This window comes from Cheilinus undulatus, linkage group 8 (assembly GCF_018320785.1).
Source record: "Cheilinus undulatus linkage group 8, ASM1832078v1, whole genome shotgun sequence".
NCBI classification, from domain to species: domain Eukaryota; kingdom Metazoa; phylum Chordata; class Actinopteri; order Labriformes; family Labridae; genus Cheilinus; species Cheilinus undulatus.
In genome coordinates this window covers 51,938,919-51,964,373 of record NC_054872.1, presented here as the reverse complement: position 1 = coordinate 51,964,373, position 25,455 = coordinate 51,938,919, and the positions used below count along the sequence as shown (strand labels likewise).

General features: G+C 40.8%; 1 protein-coding gene across 2 annotated transcripts in view; it reads right to left on the bottom strand.

The window, feature by feature from the left end:
• LOC121513427 (DENN domain-containing protein 4B-like) overlaps positions 1 to 23,429 on the bottom strand; it is a 68,689-nt gene extending 45,260 nt beyond the window's left edge. Inside the window, exons 1-2 of one of the 2 annotated variants that reach the window (XM_041793180.1) lie at positions 8,714 to 9,426; positions 8,457 to 8,502 (exon numbers count right to left, since the gene is read on the bottom strand). In XM_041793180.1, the coding sequence (XP_041649114.1) occupies positions 8,457 to 8,502; positions 8,714 to 8,732 (65 nt within the window). In that variant the 5' untranslated portion in view covers positions 8,733 to 9,426. Of the gene's footprint in view, positions 1 to 8,456; positions 8,503 to 8,713; positions 9,427 to 23,317 lie in introns of those variants that run through there. The other variant, XM_041793181.1, reaches the window with a different exon arrangement.
• Between the last annotated feature and the right edge of the window lie 2,026 nt (positions 23,430 to 25,455).

Below are 25,455 nucleotides of genomic sequence, written 5' to 3'. Positions count from 1 at the left end.
CAGGTCACAACTTGTCCACGAGAGCGTTTTGGAGTTGTTGGATTGTGTATTTGATGAGTTTGATGAAGGAAAGCCGGAATACCGTCTGCTTACATTGAGTTGGCACAGCAGGTCCCCTCTCGGCAGCTGCGATCTAAAAAAAGCTTGCACCGACAACTGAAGGTAACGAACCTATTACTAAGACTACAGGAATTATGGCAATGGGCAAATTTGCCAAAATTTTGAAGTATCCCTTTAAGCTCACCTGAGCTGGACTGACCTAAAGTAGATTGACTGTTATTAAAGTTCACAATTCAGCATCTATGATGGTGTGTGGGTGTACCAGCGACAATGGCATGAGTAACTTTCACATCTGTGAAGACACCATTGATACTGAGGTACAGGTTTTATGCTGGGGGCGATTTATGGAGTACACTCGATGTATTGCAGCTTTTGCCATGTAAGATGGACCAGAGGACTTTATAGTGATCATCAAGTAGAAATTATGAGGAAGTTTTAAGCCGTTAGCGTGCAATTCTCTCTGAAGTTTTGCTTCTCCCACCGTCTCCTAACACCTCCTTCATGGCATACCACACACTCTGGGCCTATCTGGAAAACTCTCCTCCACGCATGTGTGTTTTCCTATCAGCAGAGGAGAGAGAAGCATGGGAGAGTGAAGGAAGTAAACAGGCCACCAAGGTGAGTTAGCTGTGTTTAGACACGGACTAGGAGAAACAGCTGGCAAAAGGAAGCTGTCGAACAAACACAGTATTGTGCCACAAGATTAAAGCAGCAGTAACATCACCAAAAGCCAGGATTTAAAATACTGACAAACAGGCTCCTGTACCAACTTTTCTGGAACAATTTGCAGTCAACAAATTTAGAATGTGTACATATTTCCTCAAACAATACATTAGCTAACTTTGAGCATTGAATAGGTCTATCTCTTTGTGCCGTATTACGCAGAAAAAGGTGTGAATGGATTTGCAAATCACCGTGTTCTGTCCTATTCACATTTTACACAACGTCCCAGCTTTTCTGGAACTAGGCTTTGTATTTCTTGTCAGGCTTTAAAGTCATTTATTTACATCATGGTTTTGAGAGCTTTTTTGTCCTTGATTCTGATAGTATCGCTCTCTAAATCCTCCACACTGACGCCTCTGTTATTTCACGTCATCCTCTCCAAAAAACGGCCCTTCTTGTGTTGTTGCTCTTGTCTCTCGCCGCCTCGGCGCTGCAGCTGTCAGAGCCTCCAGGTCTGGGTTTGACAGTTATTTTGAAAGGCTGCCACAGGAAGTGAGCAGAGCTGGGAGGGAGAAGAAGAAAAGAGCGTTCATATTTTCAGCTTGTCAGCGAGTGAAGAGAGACGCCGCTGAAGAGGACGGCGGTTTGAAGAGAGGGTTTTTTTCTGAGGTGACATCTCCACCACAGAGACACTGAAGAGTGTGTGTTTATCTGAGTGTGCATGTGTGTGAGTGTGTTATCAGTGTGTCAGAGCTGTGTGTGAGCTGGTACAGAGAGATCACAACGGCTCTTTGTCTCTGACTGACATCGTCTCAACACGTTCAATGAGCACATTATCAGTGATGTCACTGCCAGGAGAGTCACATGACCACGTTACACTGCAGAGAAGTTGGCAGAGCAGCAGAATGAAGTCATGTGACTCAACACAACAGCTCTGCAACATCTTTAATTTCAGGTGCGAACTTCTGCTCTGTGGCTGACCAATAGAGACTGAGCATAAAACCCAATTCCAAAAAAGCTGGGTCGCTGCATGAATGTAAACACAAACAGGAGTCAATGATGAAAAATATTAGCTCATTTTGAATCTGATGGCAGCAACACATCTCAAAAAAGTAGGGACAGGGACATGTTTGCCATGGTGTAGCATCTCCTCGTCTTTGTTTTCTGTTGGTGAAAGGTCTGGACTGCAGGCAGACCAGTTCAGGACCCGGACTCTCGTCCTGTGAAGCCATGCTGTTGTGATGGATGTGGTATGTGGTTTAGCATGGTCTTGGTGAAATAGTCAAGGCCTTCCCTGACAGAGACGCTGCCTGGATGGGAGCATATGTTGCTCTAAAACAGTGTTACTCAAAATGTGGCTCTTTTTCACCATTTTTTCCACCTTTTATCTATTTAAGCTATCTTTTGCCATTAAATACCACTTTTTCCCTACTTTTTTCCCAATTTTACCACTTCTTTTTGCCACTTTTATCCCATTTTTGCCCCTTTCCACCATATTTCCACCAATTTTCATCCATTTCAGCCAACTTTTGCTAAATACCACTTGTTTCCTATTTTTTGCCCATTTTTGCCACTCCTGACTGCTTTTTGCCCAGTTTAGTAACTTTTCACTCCTTTATTGTCACTTCTTGCCCATTTTTGCTACTTTCTGACCCTTTTTCACCCATTTTTGTTGCTTTTTGACCATTGTTGCCACCTTTAACTTATTTTTATTGTTACTTCAAGCTGTTTTTGCCATTTTTCACCACTTAGATTGTGGCTCTTGCAAAGGTATTTTTCAACAATTTGGCTCTTTGGTTGAACAGGGTTGAGTAATGCTGCTCTAAAAGCTCTCTCTTCTTTTTTTTAGCATTGATAGTTCCTTTCCAGATGTTAGAGCTGCCCATGCCATAGGCACTAATGCAACCCCATACCATCAGAGATGCAGGCTTTAGAACTAGGGTTAGTTTTCCATGTTTCCTCAGTCCATGTTAAGTCCATGTTTGGTCCAGAGAAGACGGCGGTGTTTCTGGATCCTGTTCACATATGGCTTCTTCTCTCCATGATCCAGCTTTAACTGTCATTGGTGGATGGCACGTCCAACTATGTTGACAGACGATGATTTCTGGAATGTTCCTGAGCCCATGCAGTGATTTCACTACAGAATCATGCCTTTTTTTAATGCAGTGGCCCCTGAGGGCCCATTCAGCCTTGTCCCTTGTTCTCAGAGATTTCTCCAGATTCTCTAGATTCAGATTGGTGAACCTCTTCCCATCTTTACTTCTAAGAGACTCTGCCTCTCTAAAATGCTCCTTTTACACCCAGTCATGTGACTGACCTATTGCTAATTGACCTAATTAGTTGAAAATGCTCCTCCAGCTGTTTTTCATTAGTACCACTTACTTTTCCAGCCTTTTGTTGTCCTGTCCCTAGTTCTTTGAGATTTTTTTTTATCCACAACAGTTTTTTCATAATGTTCCACTTTAAACAAATTTTTTTTTGGCCTTTAAAGCCTTTTTAAAGATTATTTTTGTAGTTATTGCCTTTCTTTGGATACGACAGCTAAAGAGTGTGCAGGGAAGACGTGGACCAAATTGCACCAGGATCAGGAACCAATCCAACAACTGGTGAAGCACTGAACCAAACTGGTACCTCCTTATTTTTAAATGAGATTTCTCTTCCCCATTTTCCTGTTTCTCTGCTTGCAGCGTTCTGAAAACAGCTGTCTGCGACTTGATAAACTGATTTAAAGGCAGCATCCTCCGACTTCCTGATTCACGCTGAGACAGCTCGGATCAGACAGCTGAGATCGTCATCTCGCTGCACACCGCATAGCATAGAAACAAAATGGTTAGACTGCCATTAGATGTCGGCATGTGTGGGGGTCAGTTGAAACTACGGCTGAGCTGAGAGACTACAGACTCTACCTACTGAGCCAGTCAACCTGTGCAAACGTCAGCAGGAGGGCAGATAAATTAGGTGTGAGAAAAGCCAGGAAAGGAAGGCCCTGAGAGTTAACCTTCAGCATTAATCATGCTTTTATACCATGCATTCATAAGCAGGCTAACCTAACGCTGCAGCTGTTCCTGGAAACCTCAGGTGAGTTATCATAAACCTAGCTGATTTGATCATTCTCTAATTGAGGGGAAAAATAAACCTCTGGAATGTATGAACAAACCCTCCTCCAGGCTAACATCTTTTACTTTCGATTCCTCTCACCACATGTGTGTTTGGCGAGGCGTTAAATGTCTGCAGGAAACGCAGCGAGCTGTTGCATGTTGCATGAAGACAATAACTGTCTCCGGGGAATTCCACACCATGCATTCCCTTTTATTTAATGTTTAATTTTAACAATTACAATTAAAGTATTGATGTTGCACTGGTGGAATATAGTATGGTAATAACCCTTGGAAAAAAACTATCACTAATAAACAAATAGCAGAGTAATGCAGCATGTTTGCTGGTGATTATTCTTCCATATCTAAAGGCTGTGGGGTTTTCCTAAACTCAAGTCTCGCTATTTAAAACATCCTCAGACCTCTGGGACGGTTTGTGAATCGTGGAAACCCAAACGTGTGGACGAGCCGCTGGGTCTGTGTGAGCAGTAAACAGTAATTATCACAGAGCAGCGAGCGGGCAGAGGACAGAGCTGGATTATTCCACACAGACACAGAAAGAGGAGCTGAAAGAGGAGCAGCTGAGGCGGCTGCAGACTCCTGAAGGAGATTTAAATATCTGGAGTCTAAATTTAGAGCGTCCACAGAGCGCCGGCTCACTTTATGAACATCAGGAGGACTGGGAGGACACGGAGAGCGTCTCCAAAATACAGACAGATACATGATGATGCAACGTGCATGATGTCAACAACAACCAGAGAAATAAACAGACGACAACACGCCGAGAGAGGCAGATGAACAGGCCAACACTGGGACATTTATAGATCCAACACCTGACATCTAACCAGACTTTAACATGTTCTAATCCAGAGTTTTTAATGCTGGGAGCTGCCTTCGTATGCACCGTTTCACTGCTGTTTCTGCAAGAAAATAAAAACTGTTAAACAAATTAAAGTTATTTTACTGATTGATAATGTCATGAATACCAAAACTACAGAAAACTGCATCTGTTTCTTAAGACAGGAACCGAGGAGAGGAAGGAATGGGTCAGAAACTGCAGGCGAACTCCTGCACACTGTCTAAACTGCACCGAAGCACCAGCAACTAGGACTGTAGGCTTCAAAGCATGAATTGCAATTAAGTACGGTCAAAATTTGTGCATTTTTTTTTTTTTAATCTCATACCTCATTCTTCCTTTCAGCACGCTTAGTTTAAGTCACGTCAGCGTCTCCCTGCAGCAACAGTGATGTAAAATCAGTTCTACTGCTCCTTCATGTCTCATTTCACTTTAAAAAGTCACAGACAGCTCAGAGGATGAGTCAGAACACATCTGAACCATGGGTTATCAAATATTTACCTTTTTACTGTCAGTCTTTTTCCTGTTTAATCCTTAACAGCCTCCTTTTTCTGTGGTTAAGTTCACGTCACTATCTTCGGCCTACCAAAGTTTCCTATTTTCCTTGAAAATAAAAGCAGGTCTGTATCCAAACAGGAAGTCAGTTACCCAGTAGCAAAATAGAAGATAATGCAATCAACAATTTTAAACACAAAAGAGTGGAATTTTAAATAAATTGGGGGATTAAACACCTTTAAAGATTTTACGTGCTTGACAGCCCTGCTAACAAAGTTTTGATTTTAAATGTTTTAGTGAAAGTTACCCTTAATTTCCACATACTCCGACTGCACCATGCTCCACAGTAGGCCTGGGTGATATAGCCTAAAAATTATATCACAGTATTTTTCTTGCCTTTGACGGTAACAGTTTTATATCACGGTATTACAAAATTAATAGGAGAAAATGTTTTTCAATCCAAATTCAAGTGTTATTAACCCCAGTCTCCCCGTAAAACAAGCTTTTGATGGCATACTCAATTTCTCTCTAAGCATAGGACCACAGAAAACATGCTTTTTGTTATTGTTTTTGTTTTTTTAAGTCTCTCTAGGTTTACTTCTGTCTAACTGCACCCCAAGTTTCACATTTCATCTCTAACCTGATGAGGTAAGTTGAGCTGCTAATGACTTGAACACGTTTCCTGGTGAAGGCTTTCACAATAAAAGCGCTTCAGAACAATAACAGCCGCGGACTTTTATTGTGAAGGGCTTGACTGAAGTATTGTGTTTACCTTTGAGTTAGCTTAGCTTTGGCTCCCATACTGGAGAATTTTTGCAGTTTACAGCAGCTTTTCTGACCTCATTTAGCATCGCAGCCTGGATCTTTGACTTACTGTGGACTTAGAAAAGAAAGTCAAAAGTTAAAATAGACTTTTAAACGGTTGTTTAAGCCGTTGTAAGATGCATTACTGCAGCGCTGGGCTGTCGGCAAACTGAGACCAGCCAAAGCAGCACTTAGCTTGTGTTAAAGTCCCAGGCACACTGACTTTGTTGTGGTACAGTCATCAAACTTTGAGAGGAAAAACACGTTTGCCTGCTAACTGTGCTTATTTTCAACAGCAAGAGCGGGTGACATTCGTTAGTTACCTGGCTACACGTAATACTAGCGCTAAACGTGCTATTGACTGGACTCAATCTGAGCTGTCTGTCACAAATCACTCTCTCCGCCAGCTGTGGGAGCAGATATCCCTCGCGCATGCATCACAGAACAACGTAGGCATTAAAACCGGTGATGACGGTGTTGCAGAAATCCATTCCCTGGCAAAAATTTTACCGGTGAAGGTTTTAATACCTGTTTACAGCCCACCTCTACTCCACAGCAGCAAAGACGAGAGGCCTCTCACACTGGAAGCGTGTCTTTAGCACCCACAGACCTGATCAGCTTAAGACAAAAGGGCAGAGATCAAGAAGGAGCCACGTGTTTATGCAGGAGGTGTATGTCAACAGTGGATTGTTTATCCATTATTCCATGACATTACTGCTTTTTCTCAACAATAGTGACCTACTGACCCCCCAATGACCTACAAGATGAAACGTATAATGTTAATATAGTGAAGTTTTACTATCAGGACTCCATGTTTTATCCATGTTATGTGTCATATTTGGAGACTGACTGGATGTTTCCACGCTCCTCCTCCTGTTTGGGCAGGTCTGCTCTACATGGATTGATTTTGGCAGCAGCCAAACAACAGACAACCGCGTTTAAATGGTTAAATTCAGCTACTGAATTAGCTGGTGTTAGATTTACAAGTCAGTTAAACTAATTACCTGTAATTTTTTTATAAACTGGGTTGGAAATCCAGGTCTATAATGCATATTAAAGGGGACATATTATGCAAAAATCACTTTTTCTGGCTTTTCTAACAAAAATTTATGCCCCTGGCCTGTCCACAATCCCCTCAAATACCAGAAAAATCCATTCCCTCCTCCTCTCTCTTTCTCCACCTTTCAGAGAATGTGTGCTGAAACAAGCCGTTCTCAGATTTTCCCCTCATGATGTCATGTGGGGAGTTAGCCCAATATGTAAACATGAGAAGCTTAGCAGTTAGCGTGTAGCAGGAACAGCGTGGTATGACAGGTTTTTAAAATAATAAATAAAATAAAGAGGTATGTATGGTGTCGAGGGTTGAACTCACGTATAACTACTTAGGAATGAAGGATGACGGAGCTAGCTGCTAATGTTAGCTACGCTCTACACAGTACATCAGGCTAACATTACACCCGCTAACACAATGTTCCTGTGGGGAATTTAACTGTTTTCTAAGTATTTTCTTCTCTTCAGACTAGTCGGTTAAATGGAATTTAAATGAGTGTCTAACCCAGTGATACTCAACGCCTGGCTCTTCTGTGTTTTGTTGTTAAAAATTATTTCCCCAGAAAACCTTAAAAAAGGGAAACTTTGACCTCAGAAATTATCCATTGCGTGTCACATTAATCAGTTTGTTTCCACACTTAGACAGCATGCTTTAACTGTCAACCTTTATTTTTAGTCTGCATATTTCCATTGCCCTTATTTGCATTTTTGCCCCTTTTTCCCCTTTTTTAATCATTTTTTTTCTGCTTTAAGCTCATTTTGCCACTTCTCTTTGCCACTCTCACCCAGTTTTTGCTATTTTTTGCTCCTATTTGGTTATTTTTGCTGCTTTTTACCCATTTTTCCCACCTAAAACTCATTTTTTTGTCACTTCTCACCCAGGTTTGCCACTTTCTGCCCTTTTTTTAATGACTTTTCTGCCCATTTTTGCCACTTTTATCCTGATTTTTGCTTTTTGCAATTTTTGCCCCGATCTGGCCATTTCTTTTTTTGGCCACTTTTGCCCACTTTGGCTGCCTTTTGCTTTTGCCACTAAATGCTAACTTTTTGACAGTTTGCCACTCTTTGCTGATTTTTGGCCCTTTTTAGTCACTTTTCAATCATTTTGTGCAACGTTTTTGCCACTTTTGACCATTTTATGCAAACTGTAACTCATTTTTGACACTTTTCCCTTTCTTCTCCCAATTTTTGCCTACTTTCATCCCGTTTTCAACCATTTTATGCCTATTTTGACCCTCTTCACCCATTTTTGCCGCTATTTGACCACTTTTGCCACCCTTCACCACTTAGATTGTGGCTCTCGCAAAAGGATTTTCGACAATTTGGCTCTTTGGTTGAGCAGGGTTGAGTAACAGTGGTCTAACCGAATGAGGAAAAAGATGCTTAGAACATCCCTACCTCCCAGTGCATGTGGTGTAATTGCAAAGACTTACTAAAGGGGGAGCAATGTGCTCTGCTGTGCATGTTGCGTGTGGATCACTGGGCAGACGGAGTATGTGGAAAATAAGGAACAACAGGAGAGAAATGTCAAAAATTGTTTGTAAACTCCAGCAGACTGCCTAAATGCCACCAAAACACTTGCAATGTTAATACTGAAACATGTTGCTGTTTAATGCAAATTAGACAATGTGCAGGAGTTTGCCCTAAATTTTTTGATATTTAAAAGTGAGAAATAATCCAGTATTTATACTTCTGTTGCTAAGTATCATAAGACGTATTCCATCCAGTCATTATTTATGCAGCTTATCCCATTATAGATCACAGGTGCTGAGGCCAATCCCAGCTGTCACTGGGTACACCCTGGACTGGTCCCTGGACTGGTCGCCCTTCAGTCACAGGGTTGACATACAGCTCATCAGCACTGTAGCTAAATTAAACTGAAATGCAGCACATTTGATAGCAATTAATAACAATAATATTTCAATGCAGTAATCCCTGGTGAAACCTGCAGGATAAGAGATAATTAGAGACAAGGCAACCTATTCTTAGTGATCATAACTATATCAGGAATGGAGGAAAGATTCCATCAATAAATGCAGGTTCTGTTCTTGTTGCACATCACATTTTCATCACCATAATGCTGATCAAACAGAGTAAATACAGTCAACAGTTTATGTTTAAAGATATCGTCTATATAAAGAACATAACCAATGATGAGTTATGCACAAAGACTGATGCATGCATGTGAATGCAGAGAGATCTAATCCTGTTCTAAAGCTGGATCTCAGAGAGTGAGTTTGCATCAGCATGCGGGGCATGGTGTCTGCATGGTGTTTGCAGGCTCAGCAGTCAGTCTGAGGTTGATGCAGAGAGACGGAGAGCAGAGAGGATGAAAACGATGAGTGACGGTCAGGAAGTGTACTCTGAGAGAGACCTTTAATACACATTATTCACAGGAACATGAGGGAGGAGACGGTAAAGGCCTCAGACGTTAGAGTCACGTCAGCTACAAGGCGATCAGCTTTAGCTTTGTGGAGAATTAAACCGTCAATAGAACATTAGAGAAGACGGCAGGGCGGACCGAGCATTACTTCACGTTAGAATGGTCATGTAGAAGAAACTATATAAAGAATATGGTATTTAGTTGATTTAGTTCACAATTCTAAGATGTTTCAGCAAACTGTAGGCGGTTATAATGTTGCATGAGATAGTTTTAAAATGCAGCCATGTTCAGGACCTTTTCTCTCCCTCTCAGTGATGAATCCCTTTTCCTGCACAGACACTTGGTTTCTGCACAAATGCTCACCATGCTGGCTGCAAGTAAAGATGCTGGTTCTAGTCTTTCATACTGGGCCATTGGATCAGACAGTTTGGACTGGATTCAAGTCTATTCTGAGCCCTGTTTGTGTTCTGGGATATTATGCACCAATAGTCACATATAATCATTTAATTTGTTGGGATAGTAGGTTTAACCGTTAGCAGGGATAAACATATCAGAGCAGCAGGGTCCTTATTTGTATCTAAACTCCATCTTAAAGCAGTAGCTTTATAACTGCATCAGTTTTCGACTGTTTCATGTTTTTAACTGTCTTTTTTGTGCAACTGAGAACAAACTGACACAACATTTCTGTAAAGACGACCGTATTTGTGTGCTGTAAAAGCAGTTTAGCTTCCAGATTATGTTGTAAAAATAAAAGACATTTTGTTTGAGAGTGTTTCAGCAGAGCAGGAGGAAGACGCCAAGCTTTTCTCTGACACAGATGGCGACTGAGCGGGGAGGCCGGCTGCTCGCCAACATGGCCGAGGGCTACTGACACACACAGCTTTCACTTTCACGGTAATTCGCAGATGAGATCATCCGCGGTGAGGATGACAAGGTGATGAGGTCGACGTCAACAATGTTTTATCAACAACAGCTCGGGAATCTGGCAGGATGGGTCAAGGGTCAGAGGATCCAAACTGAGGGTTTATGTTCTCTTTTTGAAGTTTCTAACTCAGGAAAAAAATACTGAAAAAATGAGATTTTTAAACACAAACACGCTGGCTTCTGTACTAAAACATTAGCCAGTGTATTAGTTCAGTTTAGAAAGTCTTCTCTCCTGTTCCCTTTCAGCAGCTTCTGTTAAAATCAGGCAGAAACCTCCAATGTTGAAAAATGAAGCAGAAATGCAAAAAAGCTGCAGTTTCCTGCGTGCCCACTAGGGGCCATCTGCAGAAACTGTTAAATCTGCATGTTATGAGTGAGGGACTGTGAGGTATGAGCTGCACTTCCAGGATGAATTTCAAAGTCAAAGTTCGATCTAGTTTTTCGGTAAGGCTTCCCTCATTTCAGAAAAATTGGGGCGCTGTTTAAAATGTAAATACAAACAGGAGTCAATGATTGTCAAATCTCATAAACCAAAAATTTCTTTGACATTTTAACAGTTGATGAAGAACATTGACTCATTTTGAATTTAATGGCAGTAACACATCTCAAAAAAGTAGGGACAGGGCAACAAAAGGCTGGAAAAGTAAGTGGTACTAGTGAAAAGCAGCTGCAACTAATGAGGTTAATTGGCAACAGGTCAGTCACATGACTGGGTATAAAAGGAGCATTTTAGAGAGGTAGTGTCTCTCAGCAGTAAAGATGGGCAGAGGTTCACCAATCTTTGAATCTCCCTCCATCTACAGTCCATAATATCATCAACAGATTCAGAGAATGTGGAGAAATCTCTGGGAGCAAGGGACAAGGCTGAATGGGCCCTCAGGGGCCACTGCATTAAAAACAGGCATGATTCTGTAGTGAAATCACTGCATGGGCTCAGGAACATTCCAGAAATCATCGTCTGTCAACACAGTTGGCCGTGCCATCCACCAATGACAGTTAAACTGGATCATGGAGAGAAGAAGCCATATGTGAACAGGATCCAGAAACACCGCCGTCTTCTCTGGACCAAAGCTCATTTAACATGGACTGAGGAAACATGGAAAACTGTTCTGTGGTCAGAGGAAAGCACAGACGCCATGTCCTGTGGACTAAAGAGGAGAGGGAGCATCCAGCTTGTTCTCCTGGCTCAGGTCTAAAGCCTGCATCTCTGATGGTATGGGGTTGCATTAGTGCCTATGGCGTGGGCAGCTCTAACATCTGAAAAGGAACTATCAATGCTGAAAAGTAGAGAGAACTTTTAGAGCAACATATGCTCCCATCCAGACAACGTCTCTGTCAGGGAAGGCCTTGACTATTTCAGCACATGCTAAACCACATACCACATGTAGGGCTGGGCGATACATCGAGTATACTTGATGTATCCCGGCTTTTGCCACCCACGATGTATAAAATGACTATATCGCAAATATCCGAGTATAAATTCTGTGGAAATTTTGAGCCGTCAGTGTGCATTTCTTGCTGGAGTTTCACTTCTCCCATTGTCCCTGAACGCATCTCTCACAGCAGAGAGCTCTCCCTCTCCCCCGCCCATCCAGAAAAGTCCTGCACATGCACGTTTTTGTATCAGCGGCGATAGAAGCATGGGAGAGAAAGGTAAACAGAGCAGCATGGCGAGCCAGGCTTTAGGCTAGTTGGCTGCCTTTTGAGACGGACAACGAGAAAACGCTGGATCTGCAGCATTGAGCAGCCGTTCAACTTTGAAAAGGATGAGGTCTAACTCACGTGGTATTTGTTAAAATACGCCACAAGATGACTCCGAGATAATGGCGGCAGTAACACAACACGTCACTAAAGACATGAGTCCAGTGTTGTTGAAAAGACACTTAACCCAGAATACAAGATTTGCCTGGGCGCGAGCATTTTGCTGAAAACTCCCTGCCAGAGTCGTACATGTGAGAGAGAAGATGGCCCAGCACAGGACAGATGTGATCCACTTCTCCACAACAACGGAGCCTTATCTCAGCCTAACAGTTCAAAACACCGACAACACAGAGTTAAAATGTTCCTGCCTCCAGACAAGCTTTATCCCCCCATGATCACACAGGAGAGTTTATTGAATAAGGTCTAAAGACGCTTTCATGTTATGAACTTGTCAGAAACTGGTCCAGCGTTCATCAGCTCAGATAACGGACTAATGTAATCACAGCTGTGAGCCTGAATGGACAAAAGGACTAGACTGCAGGGTTTTCACCATTTACTGCATGCAGAATTGGTGAGTTTTGTGTAGGTTTGCTTCACCCTCAATGAGGAAAATAATTATTTTATAATCATCAATAGTAAACATAACAGAAAACATTTCAGAACTGTCTACACGCTGTAAAATACCAAGTATTTCATGATTTATACATTTTTGATTTATTAGCAAAAGATTGAGTAAAGTCCTTTTCAAAATAAAACTGCTAAATTTGACTTTATATTGATTTTTACTTCCTGCAAACAATTTTAACAAAAATCCAAAGGAACAGTCTGTTTTTATCACCAAACTAGCGCCATTTGGGGCTGAATTAAATACAGCTGCATCCATCACAACAGCATGGCTTCACAGGAGAAGAGTCTAGGTCCTGAGCTGGTCTGCTTGCAGTCCAGACCTTTCACCGATAGAAAACATTTGGAGCATCAGGAAAGGAAAATTCCAGCAAAGAAAACCCAGCTAGAATCATACATCAGACAAGAATGGGACAACATTCCTCTCCCAAAACTGCAGGAAAGAAGAGGGGATGCTACACAATGGTAAACCTGGCCCTGTCTCTGCTTTATTGAGATGTGTTGCTGCCTTAAATTCAGAATGAGCTTTTATTTTTCCTGAAATGGTAAAATGTCTCAGTCATTGACCTCTGTTTTATTCACACAGTGTCCCAGCTTTTTTGGAACTGTGATTGTACTCTCACCACTGTGCTTGGAGTGTCTTAGAAAAAGATTTTCTAGATTTTCCTGTTAGCTTGCTCTGTGAGGTGGAGATGGTGGCGCATTGTTGACATCCATGAATGAGACGGTGAACTTTGACCTTTGTTAACGAGGAGGCAAAACTATCCAACGGTGGCAAAGACTCTCAAATTCAAAGCAGCCTGATTTAAATGACTGCAGTATAACAAAGCTAAATATAAACCTTTAAAACAGAACATTTCATCTTTAGAGAAGAAAGCAGAGGAAACTGAGTCTGACTGTGAACGCCCTGCAGAAAATATTCATGACATAAAACAGGAGAAATGTGTACAGGGTGTGTTGTGGTCCTCAGAGAGCAGAGGACACCCCTCGCCCCCGCCCCCGCGTGTCCTATGGATCACGCTGCTGCTCGTTGACGTTGCGTAATCCTCTAAAAATCTGTGTCAGTGAAAGCATCGCAGCAGGAATGTTGAGGAGCGAGTCTGTAGATTTAAACGTTGATTTTACAGTCGCTGTTTCCTCTCACTGAACGCAGACATGCAGACGAATGGGACTGGAAACATGTTTGTCTGTGAGGCCTCCGTCCCAGTGCATGCTGGGACATGCTGCAGACCCCGAGACCCTGGAAACAACCATCTGGTACTGATTCTGTATGATTCAAGGAAGAGCTGAAGGAGGAAACTTGTTTTTTTTCTAGATTTTAAAACACAAGAATCAGACTAAATTTACTCACATATTCAGATTCTTCACTTATTTAAAAGTCATGGAAGTAAATCAGTGCCATCTGAGTTTGAATTTGAATTTCTAAAACTGAATTTTTTTAGCACCAAAATTGGATTTTGAATTTGAAAAACCATCAAATTAGCACCATTTTTTTTTGCCACTGAATTTTTATCCAATGCGAAAATAAATTCAGTGTAAAAAAAAATTCAAAGTCTCAAAAATATTACGTTTTTAAAAATTCAACATTGAAAAAAAATTCAGTGTAAAAAAATTAAACAAAAAATTCAACTTTAGACTTCCATAAAAGTTAAAAAATAGGATTTTTTTTAAAAATAACAGAGCAAGCCTTGTATTTAAACATTCATAACTAAGGATGGGGCATGATTTTCAAATATCCACACACTTAACTCAAGGATCAAAATTGTATGTTTTCACACTATCCAAACCCTGGTCGAGGTTATTGCAGTGGTTTCAACAAGTCCTCTGGAGGAGAAGGCCTGTTCTAAAGAGAATCACACTAAAGCCAAACAGTTTCTCTGCCTGCCTCAGTGCTCAGATTTCCCTACAGACCCTGAAGTATCCTCAGATATCACAGTCTCACTCTGCAGCGACAAATTCTTTACAAGAGGCGACACGTCCGCCTGCTATCTGAGGGATCTGCTGTGTGCACACACAGAGTTTACATGTTCATGATCTACAGGCTGAGAAAACGCCGTCTTTTATTCCCTGAGTCAGTCCATCACACACGAATGAATCAGGGAAATATTTCAGCATCATCACAAAGGAAGAGGAACAACAATCCCCAAATAACCAGGGCATTCTGACCACAGCAACGCTTAACTTCAGCAGAAGTACTGCGGTTTAAATAAACATCACATAATATTATCGACAGGGTAAAGTATGATATTAGCTCAGTGATACTCAACATGTGGCTCTGGAGCCACATTTGGCCCTTTTTCACCATTTTTTTGCCACTTTTCATTCATTTAAGCTACACTTTGCCATTAAACACCATTTTTTTTCCCTATTTTTGACACTTCTACCCCATTTTTGCCCTTTTTCATCATTTTTTCTCCCCATTTCAAATCATTTAGGCTGCCCTTTGTCATTAAGTACCACTTTCTTCCTCATTTTTACCCATTTTAGCCACTTCTTTTTGGCAATTTTATACCATTTTTGCCCTTTTTCACCATTTTTTTTTTGCCACTTTTAGCTCATTTAAGCAACATTTTACCACTAAATACCACTTGTTTTTCACTTTTTGCTTTCCTCTTTTTGTGCCAGTTTTTGCCACTTCTTTTTGCCACTCTTATCCCATTTTTGCCCTATGTCATCCCTTTTCACCCATTTAAGCTACCTTTTTCCATTAAATATCACTTGTTTCCTATTTTTTGCCCATTTTTGCCATTCTTGTCTGCTTTTTGTCCTTTTTAGTTACTTTTCACTCATTTTTTTTGCTACGTTTTTGCCACTTTGGCACCATTCTATGCCACCTGTGACTACTTTTTTTGTCACTTCTCACCCATTTTTGCCACTTCCTGACCCTTTTTCCTAGTTTTTGCCCCCATTTTTCCCCTTTTCACCCATTTTTGTTGCTTTTTGACCATTTTTGTCACTTTTAACTTATTTTTATTGCTACTTCAAATCCAAATCCAAATTTATTTATACAAGTGGTTTTTGCCACTTTTCACCTCTTAGATTGTGGCTCTTGCAAAGGTATTTTTCAACAATTTGGCTCTTTGGTTGAGTAGGGTTGAGTTACACTGGATTAGCTAGTCTTTAGCCCTATTCACACAGGATTAGTTTTACCTATAGGACCTCTGGTAATGTGTAAACTGATCCATATCTGTACTCTGCAGAATAAAACTTCCAGGGTGAATTCCCGACCATATTTCAGCACACACAGAGGTCCACAGGTGATACTAATCCTGTGCGAATCAGCATCTCTGTAATTTAGGGTGGTATTTGTGTTTTTTGCAGTTTGTCTGGCTTTTTCTGATTGAAAAAAGTGACTTTATTTTGTTTGATTTAAACTCTACTTTCCAAGTGCATGTGTGCACCTCTGCTCTCCACACGAAGAGGTGCTCTGCCTTCTACAGCTTCACTTCACCTGTGCCTGATCGTAAGCCATACCGTCCGTGCGTTTACGAGACCTCTCCCTCTCATACATTAACGGGTTGGACTTTAAATTGCTCCTTTCATCCTCTTTTCTCCGTCTGATCAGCTGCACGTACCTACCGGTGACAGACGTGACCTTGAAGCTTTATGGGAGAACACAAAAAAACACTTCAGCCCATGTTATCAATGGTAAACTTTGGTTTGTGCAAGATAGGCTACATGGAGGAAACATCACCTGCCACATGCAATGTGCAAAACACTGTAGTTTAGTAAAGGATTGGAAAAATAAACATTTACTGTCTTGCAGAACCTCCATGTTTTCCTGCAGAAATGTCAGTAAATTTGATTATAATACAGACTTCCCTTACTCCCTGTGAAATAACCACAACAAACACTGACATCAGGGGGTAATTCACAAATTATCAGAGGTCCACAGGTAATACTAATCCCATGCGAATAGTTCTTTTGTTGTCTGTAATGGTCTGGGTTTATTAATGGCACTTTTTTTGCTGGTAGCAATCACAGCCTAAATTTCAGAGCTCAAGCTGTAAGGACTTTTCCTAAAAGTGCATTTTCAGTGACTTAAAACCTGTTTGCATTTTTATAACAGGCCAGAACGCACGTAAAAGTAAGTCACAGCCACTTTGCACTCAGCTGCAAACCGTCCCAGCGCCTGCTGGAGGTCCCAGCGCCTGCTGGAGGTCCAGCGCCTGCTGGAGGTCCCAGCGCCTGCTGGAGGTCCCAGCGCCTGCTGGAGGTCCTAGCTAAGGAAGCCAAAAGAACCACATCATCTGCGAACAGCAGGGATGGAACTCCCCAGACTGGAAACTCTCTTCCCCCCTGACTGTACCTCTAGATCAGTGTTACTCAACCCTGCTAAACCAAAGAGCCAAATTATTGAAAAATACCTTTGCTAGAGCCACAATCTAAGAGGTGAAAAGTGGCAAAAACAGCTTGAAGTAGCAATAAAAATAAGTTAAAGGTGACAAAAATTGTCAAAAAGTAACATATTGGGTGAAAAGGGGTGAAAATAGGGAAGAAAAGTGGAAAAAGGGTCAGAAAGTAGCAAAAATGAGTTTGAAGTGACAAAAAAATTAGTTACAGCTGGCAAAAAATGGTTCAAAAGTGGCAAAGAAGTGGCTAAAAAATGAGTGAAAAGTGACTAAAATGGGCAAAATCAGTCTAGAGTGGCAAAAATGGGCAAAAAAATAGGAAAATTTAGTGGAATTTAGTGGCATAAGGTAGATGAAATGGGTGAAAAGTGAAGAGAAATTGGTGACAAAGGGCAAAAATGGGATAAGAGTGGCAAAAGTAAGTGGCTAAAATGGGCAAAAACAAGGAAGAAAGTGGTATTTAATGAAAAAAGCTAGCTTAAATGGTTGGAAAGGGGAGAAAAAGGGTGAAAAAGAGCAAAAATTGGATAAAAGTGGAAAAAAGGTAAAAAGTTGCAAAAAAGTGACAAAATAAGCAAAAAGTGGAAAAAATGGTGAAAAAGGGCAGAAAAGTTTCTTTTTTTAAAGGTTTTCTTGGGGAGTAATATTTCAAATTAAGACATAAATAGCCATAAATCACTATTTCCACAGAACAGAACAGAAAAACGTCTCCTGCCTGGGCGGAAGTTGAATCAAAGATGATCAGCAGAAGATGAGAATGATTTAGGAAATGTTTCTGTTAAAGTAGGAAAACTGAGCAGTCCCACGCTCACGAAGCTGGCGGTAAAATCACCATAAAGACGATCCATGCAGCAACGCATGAAGAGCATCCTCCATCCAGCTGTGAGAGAACAGAGGTTCAGCTGTTGTTTAAATATTCTCCATGATGTCTGATGCGTTAAACGCTGCAAGTGAGGCAGTTGACTCCTCCTGCAGTTTAAAAGCCCCCAGAGGAAAATAAACTGCACGCTCATATCCCACAATTCATAGAGGCAACACACCGCGGCTGCCGACCTCACGGCTGGTAAAGCTGGAAACTGCTGGGAAGATGGCGACATCCCACATCAATGATCAATAACGTTTACCACAACCAGTATCCAACATCAGGGTTCATGAATCAGGATCTGCAGAGTGACTGGAGGGTTTTAATTCATGTTGTTAAGGAAACAGAGCAGTAGTTTTCTTTAAGACCAACAAATCTCTCAAATACCGACGCTCTGCTGTAAATGAATGTTTGGTTTTTTCCTCTTCTCTTATAAAAGGGCTGATGCACACTTTCAGACTTTTGAAGACAGTTTTTAGACCTAAACAGAGAAAAAGTAGTTTCACTTGCGTGCATAGCTCAGCAGCTTTGAATCCTGTAGTCCCAGCTTTAAAATCTGAGCTTGTATATCATCATGCATGTCACCTTAAAATCAACTGCTGCTAAACATGGAAATTAAACATCGCTATCCAAACAAAAAATGAAACATTTCAGAGAAAACTGAACAAAAAACGGCCCAACAATCTCAGCCTCGATTATCTTTAACAAAATTAAAGTGCAGCACATTTACTACATGGTCTATTTTTGCAGAGAGCATCGTTAGAAATCTTCCCCAGGGATAAAAGAAGGATTACATAAGTGCTCTGGTCCATCAGTAACAGCTGATCCGGCACAACTACGAGGCTGAAAACTGATTTTTACAGTCAGTTTAACACACTGACACAGAAACACACACACAGGCCTTTAACACATGCAGAAACCAGACAGTTTATCATCAGACCGCTCAGTTTGACCGTCACACTCGTCGAGAAGTCGCTGTTTGTAAGTTTGGGATGAAAAATGCAGTTGGAAGATCTCTGCTTGTGACTCCAGCTGGAACCAACTATAGCTGAGTTTTTCTATCTAAATAAAATCAAACAGGAACACGACTCACATCATGATAGGGTCGGTTTCAGATCTCCAACTTTTAACAGGATTCTCGGGAAAAATCAAAATGATATTGTTTTGATTCTGCAGGAACAACTAGAGAAGTCCAAGACACCCAATACAGAACACTTCTGGGTTTAAATCAGCGTTACTCAAACAAAGAGACAAACTGTTGAAAAATACCTTTGCAAGAGCCACAATCTAAGTGGTGAAAAGTGTCAAAAACAGCTTGAAGTAGCAATAAAAATATGTTACAGGTGGTTAAAGATGGTCAAAAAGCAGCAAAAACAGGTGAAAAGAGGTGAAAATGGGGAGATAAGTGAAAAGAATGTCAGAAAGTAGCAAAATTGAGTAAGAAGGGGCAAGAAAAAAGAGTTACAGGTGGCAAAAAATGGTCAAAAATGTGGCAAAAAGGGGCGCAGGTGGCCAAGTGGTTAAGGCGCGCCCCATGTACGTGGACGGCCCGGGTTCGAATCCGGCCTGAGGCCCTTTACCGCATGTCTCTCCCCCACTCTCATCCCTGTTTCCAACTCTATCCACTGTCCTCCTCTGTCAAATAAAGGCACAAAAATGCCCAAAATAAACCTTAAAAAAAAAAAGAATGTGGCAAAAAAATGAGTGAAAAGTGACTAAAATGGGCAAAATTCAGTCAAGAGTGGCAAAAAAAATAGGAAACAAGTGGTATTCAATGGCAAAAGGTAGCTAAAATGGGCAAAAAGTGGCAAAAAAATGGGAAAAAATGCAAAAATGGGAAAAAAAGTGGCAAAAAGAAAGGGGCAAAAATTTAGCACAAAAGGAAACCAGTAGTATTTAATGGCAAAAGGTAGCTTGTTTGGACAAAAAGTGGCAACAAATGGAAAAAGGGGCAAAAAAAAGTTGCAAAAATAGGGAAAAAAAAATGGTTTTTAATGGCAAAAGGTAGCTTAAATGGGTAAAAAGTGGCAACAAAAATTGTGAAAAAGGGCAAAAATTGGATAAAAGTGGCAAAAATTGGACAAAAGTGGCAAACTTTGCACACTGAATCGCCCTTACTGGGGACAATAAATAAAGTTCTTCTTCTTCTTCAAAAGAAGTTGCAAAATGGCCAGAAAAACAAGAAAAAAGGGGTGTTTAATGGCAAAGGTAGCTTAAATGGGTGAAAAGCAGCAAAAATTGAGAAAATAGCAAAAAGTTTCCCTTTTTAAGGTTTTCTGGGGGAACAATGTTTAAAATGAAGCCATAAAAGAGCCATAAATATTCACAAATGAGCCACATGTTGAGTATCGCTGATCTAAATGATCCAAAAACATGCCAACTTCCTCCCCGTGTCTTATCCTGCTCTCTGTGTTCAGGCTGGTGACGGGGTACTGAAGGAATTCCAAGTTCACGCCACATTCAGACGACATATCCAACTGCCATCTTGGAAATTCCAAGAATACCTGGAAGGCAGCATTTCCGCGTCAGTAGCTAACTCAGCTTTATAGAAAATCATCTTTTATTTGAGACGGATGTGTTAGAAGGGAATGAACCCATCAAAAACCAACGACAAATGACCACACATCGTCTAAACACGAAGCCAGTGTTTCAGTACTGAAATGCTGCTTGTAGTGACACTGGCAGTTTGGACCAGGGGTTCTCAACGTTGGGGTCGGGACCCCCGTGGAGGTCGTGAGACACTGAGAGGGGGTCACCAGATGCCTTCAAAAATAGAGAATATTTTTTTAATCATATCGAACTGTATATTTAAGCCATTTAATGAAATATGAGCATGAACTGAGTTAAATAAAAAACAAAGCGGGTTATCAGAAGCTTTGGTGCTAGCATCCTGAATAACTGTTCCCTCATTTAAAGCTGAAGAGCTTTTTAAACTTTTATATTGAAAATATCTATTTGTGCCCCTTTTTAACCACTTTGTCTACCCAGTTTTGCTACTATCATTGACAACTTTCATCAAGTTTTGCACAATTTGGAAACTTTTTTGCCACTTGACATCAGTTTAGGCTGATTTTAACCAGTTTTTCTCCCTTTTTCCCACCAACTTTAACACACTGTTTACACTTTATTGTCTATTTTTTGCCTATCGTTGCTTCTGTTGACCTAATATTAGCACTATTAGCCCCTTTTTACCACATTCAACGCCCATTTTAACCACTTTTCACTATCTGTGATGGCTATTTTTGCCAGTTTGACCCATTTCTGCCAAATTTTGCATATTTTTCTGTCCCAGGTAACCTATTTTTGCCAGTTCAAACCATTTTTCCACTTTTAAATCCCATTTCACCAACTTTACCACGTTTTGCCACTTTAACCAATTTTTGCCATTTTCTAACCCCGCGGTTCTCAACACTGGGGTCGGGACCCCCATGGGGGTCGTGAGACACTGAGAGGGGGTTGCAACATGCCCCAAAAAACTATGAATGTTTTTTAAATGACACTGTTGCCATTTCACACCAATTTTGCTAAATTTTAACCCATTTTTATGACTTTTTCCCACCAATTTTAACACATTTTAGCTACTTAACACCCATTTTTTTCCCATTTCAAACCCTTTCCAACACTTTTTTCTGCCTGTTTTTGCCACTTCTAAACCAAGTCTTGCCACTTTACACCTATTACACCTATTATTGCCCCTATTTTATAAAACTTTTGCCACTTCTAACCAATTTCTGCTACTTTTAAAATCCAATTTCACCATGTTTTCTACATTTTTTTTTGCCATTATTAACCTATTCTAGCCATTTTAACCCATTTTAGTTCTGTTTTTAACAAAAGGGATTTGAACCCATTTTCAGAAGTCTTTCTACCACACAAGAATGAGTCTGAACATGACTATTCCTGAATGTTCCTGGCTGTGTTCAGCCATCTTCAGGTACAGTGGGGGTCCCCGGTCTCTGGCACCTTTATTTTTGGGGCCTGAAAAGGTTTAGAACCCCTGGTTTAGACAGCGTGCAGGACTTTGCTTGAAAAATAGACATTACTCCATCCTGGTGTCTAACGGCGTGTCCGAGCCACACCCTACTAGAGCGAGGTTCTGTGAACCTCATCTGATTTCTACTGCACCATCCTGTGCATTTTGTCCTGACAGACATGAGCGATGCAGCATGATGCAGCACAGAGCTCTGCAACAGTGCAACAGTTCTGCAGCACTGTAGTACTAGTGACTGTTTCACATCGCATTACGGGGTTGTGGAAGCATGAGAGAGCACAGCACAGCTGGTGTGCTTCCCTGCTGGTCCCACTGATCCTGTTTCTCTGTAATGTCTCTGTTATTACCTCCAAAGACAGAAGAGGGGGGATCCTCTGTACCCCTTTGAGCCTTCAAAGTGAAGGCAAGACATCAGAGGAACTATCATGCATTGAAAAAAAACAAATGTCAGTGCACTTTAGCAACTTTAGGTAACTGAAAATAATAGTTAAAGCCATATCAGATCGCTAGGACTTGTATTCTAGTTGCCACAGCGTCAAAACAAGCATGGATATAATTAGTTTTTTTTTACTAGAATTAGAACAAAGTGAAACATTCTGGTCCCTCAGCAGACAACAGGAGACAGCAGAGTAAATAAACAGACCCAGAGCCTCCTGTTAACCTCCACAGTCTGCAGGAATCCTTCAGAGCTGACGGATGGAGCTTCACTAACAGGCCCGAGCAGCTGCTGGAGATTTAAACCCAAACCCCCTTTCACTAGCGTGTTTCCATTATCGGACAAAGCTCAAAGCTTTACCGTCTTTCTTCCTGTAATGAAATCAAATCAAATCCAGCTTTGAATTAAAACTGTGAATGTCTAGGAGTATTCCTGCGCTTTGCGTCCTTCCACGCTGTGACAGACGGACGATGGTCGCCTGCAGCTGCAGCGCAATTTAAACCCCCGGAGCCTGAAGCCATGTGGTTCCATTATCGGACGCAGACCCGCCTGGACCCTCTTAGTACTTCGTGTCTTCTGCATGTTTGTTTCCGGATTTTTGTTATAGAATCCAAAAACTGATTTTGATTCAACATCCGGGACAGCCTGTTCGCGTTTCATGTACGTTTTTTGTTAAAAACAACGAGGAAGAAATTCATTTTACTCTGCCTTACAGAGCAAAGTGTAGTCAGAAACACCGCTAGTACTCGAGTTTAAAAAAAGAAATTTATGCCTGACTCTAAGGATTTAACGCTGCTCTTTGACGGCAAAATATATCCGAGAGAGAACGGAGAACCGCTCCGCTGGGAGGCGTGTCCGATAATGGGCGCACGGAGGTTCCCGTTAAACGATATGTCTTATAACGTCTGCTAGCTCCCCGCGTTAGCTAGCTGACCAGACGGCTAATTTCAGACGTTAACGTCACCGTGTGTCCGCGTAACGTGAATAAACTCGATATTCGAGTGCGCTGTTTTGTTCCTACCTTGTTGTCGCTGTTGGTTTTTCCCACACAGAGCTGGAAGGATCATGTTTAGGTCATTCTCTCACATGTGACGTCCATGTTTGCTGTCGCTCTATGGAACCGCGGCAGCGCGTCAAGTTTAAAACTACAACTCCTACTGCTTCCGGCTACAACCTTCAAAATAAAAGAACGTCGAAGCAAAAGAACGATTTGCGTTAAGATGAAGAGTAACAACGAAGCACATTTACAAAAATAATAAAAAAATTCTTCTAACGATTATAATCTAATATTTTATTTCAAATTGTTTTCTACTTTATTTCATTCCTATATATTTATTTTTCTCTTGTATTCTGATCAAAACTTCTTTTTTAACCAAGTATATTTGGCCTATTATAAATGTGTGAATAATGATTACCAAACCTAAGTACCGTACAAGAAGTTAAAAAAAGAATGAAAATATACACCAAACTGGTACTTTTCGATATGACTTTTTTCACCAGGCAATTTCCCTTACCAAAATGATAGACAAGGGAAGGCAGCTTTAGAAATAGAGCACCAGTTATACAAAAGCCTGGAAGAAGTGTCAGGATGGTTTGTTTAGTTAGTCTGCTATATTATTGAGCACAGGGGTGTAGCACAGGGGGGAGAGGGTACTGATTACCCGGGCCAACAGTAGGGAGGGGGCCTGGGGAAGCATGCAGTGTATTTTGATAGATTTTTTCTTAGTAATTAGAGACATTATTAAATCAAAAGTGACTGAAGCAGTGATCCTGAACGCGCAAATGCCACTTATTTCCTGTTTTGCCACTCTTTGATGCGTTTTGGCCATTTAAGTCACTTTTCACTCTTTTTTTGCCACTTTGGGACCATTTTAGCCACTGTTAACCCATTTTTTGGTCACCCTACCCATTTTTGCCACCTTCTGCCCTTTTATGCCCCTTTTTCTTCCCATATTTTCCACTTTTTCTCTCAGTGTTTGCTGCTTTCTGCCCATTTTCCCCACTTTTTTTCTGATATTTGCCCAGTTTAGTCACTTTTCACTCATTTTTTTGCCATGTTTTTGCCACTTTCTGCCCTTTCTTGCCATTTCCCTCCCAGTGTTTGCTGCTTCTAGACCATTTTTGCCACTTCTTTGTGTCACTTCTCACCCATTTTTGACACTTTTATCCAGATTTTTTCGCTAATTTTTTCCCCTTTTTGCCTTTTTTTTGCCACTTCTTGCCTATCTTCTTCTTGCCTTTTGCAATTAAATGCCACTTTTTGCCCATTTTTCCCCACACATTTTTTTCTGATTTTTGCCCATTTAAGTCACCTTTTACTCATTTTTTTTTGCCAAGTTTTGTCATGTTGGGACCATTTTTGCCACTGTCAACCCATTTTTTGGTCACTTCCCACCCGTTTTTGGCACTTTCTGCCCTTTTATGCCACTTTTCTTCCCATTTTTGCCACTTTTTCTCTCAGTGTTTGCTGCTTCTAGCCCATTTTTACCTTTAACCTATCTTAATCGCCACTTTTCACCACTTAGATTGTGGCTCTTGTAAATGCAATTTTCAACAATTTGGCTCTTTGGTTGAGTAACACTGGACTAAATGAAATCCGCATTAAATAGAATAAATTTTAATACCTCTCCACCCTTAAATATGTCCAAATGGTATAGTCCAGTGCTGCCAAATATTGCAAGTAAATTTAATTTAGCCATAGTAAAAATGTTACTCACAAATGGGGAAATTTTGTTTCAAAAATATATTGAAATGCATTTTTGTAAAAAAGACTCAACATTTGTTGCTTGTCTCACCGACTGATCATTTCTTTCATTGATTGTTTGATTGATTTATTGATTTTTGAAGGAGAAAGAATTTTATCCAACCAACAATCTCAATCTCTGAAATATAAAGTGGAATGATATAAGCATAAGCATGCAAAAAAGAACATAAAAATAGAAAAAAGAATAAACAAGAACAAATAAATATACTTACTTTAGTTTAAGATGACAATTACTTTAAATAATTATATTTACCACTGAATATAACACGATGCTACAGCTAATCATTGTTCTTAATTCTTGAAAGTGTGTCTAATGTAGAAACCATGACGTGACCATATTTTTTTTTACTTTATTTTGAAGCCGTCGCATCAGTATTTCCGGCGTTATTACGTCA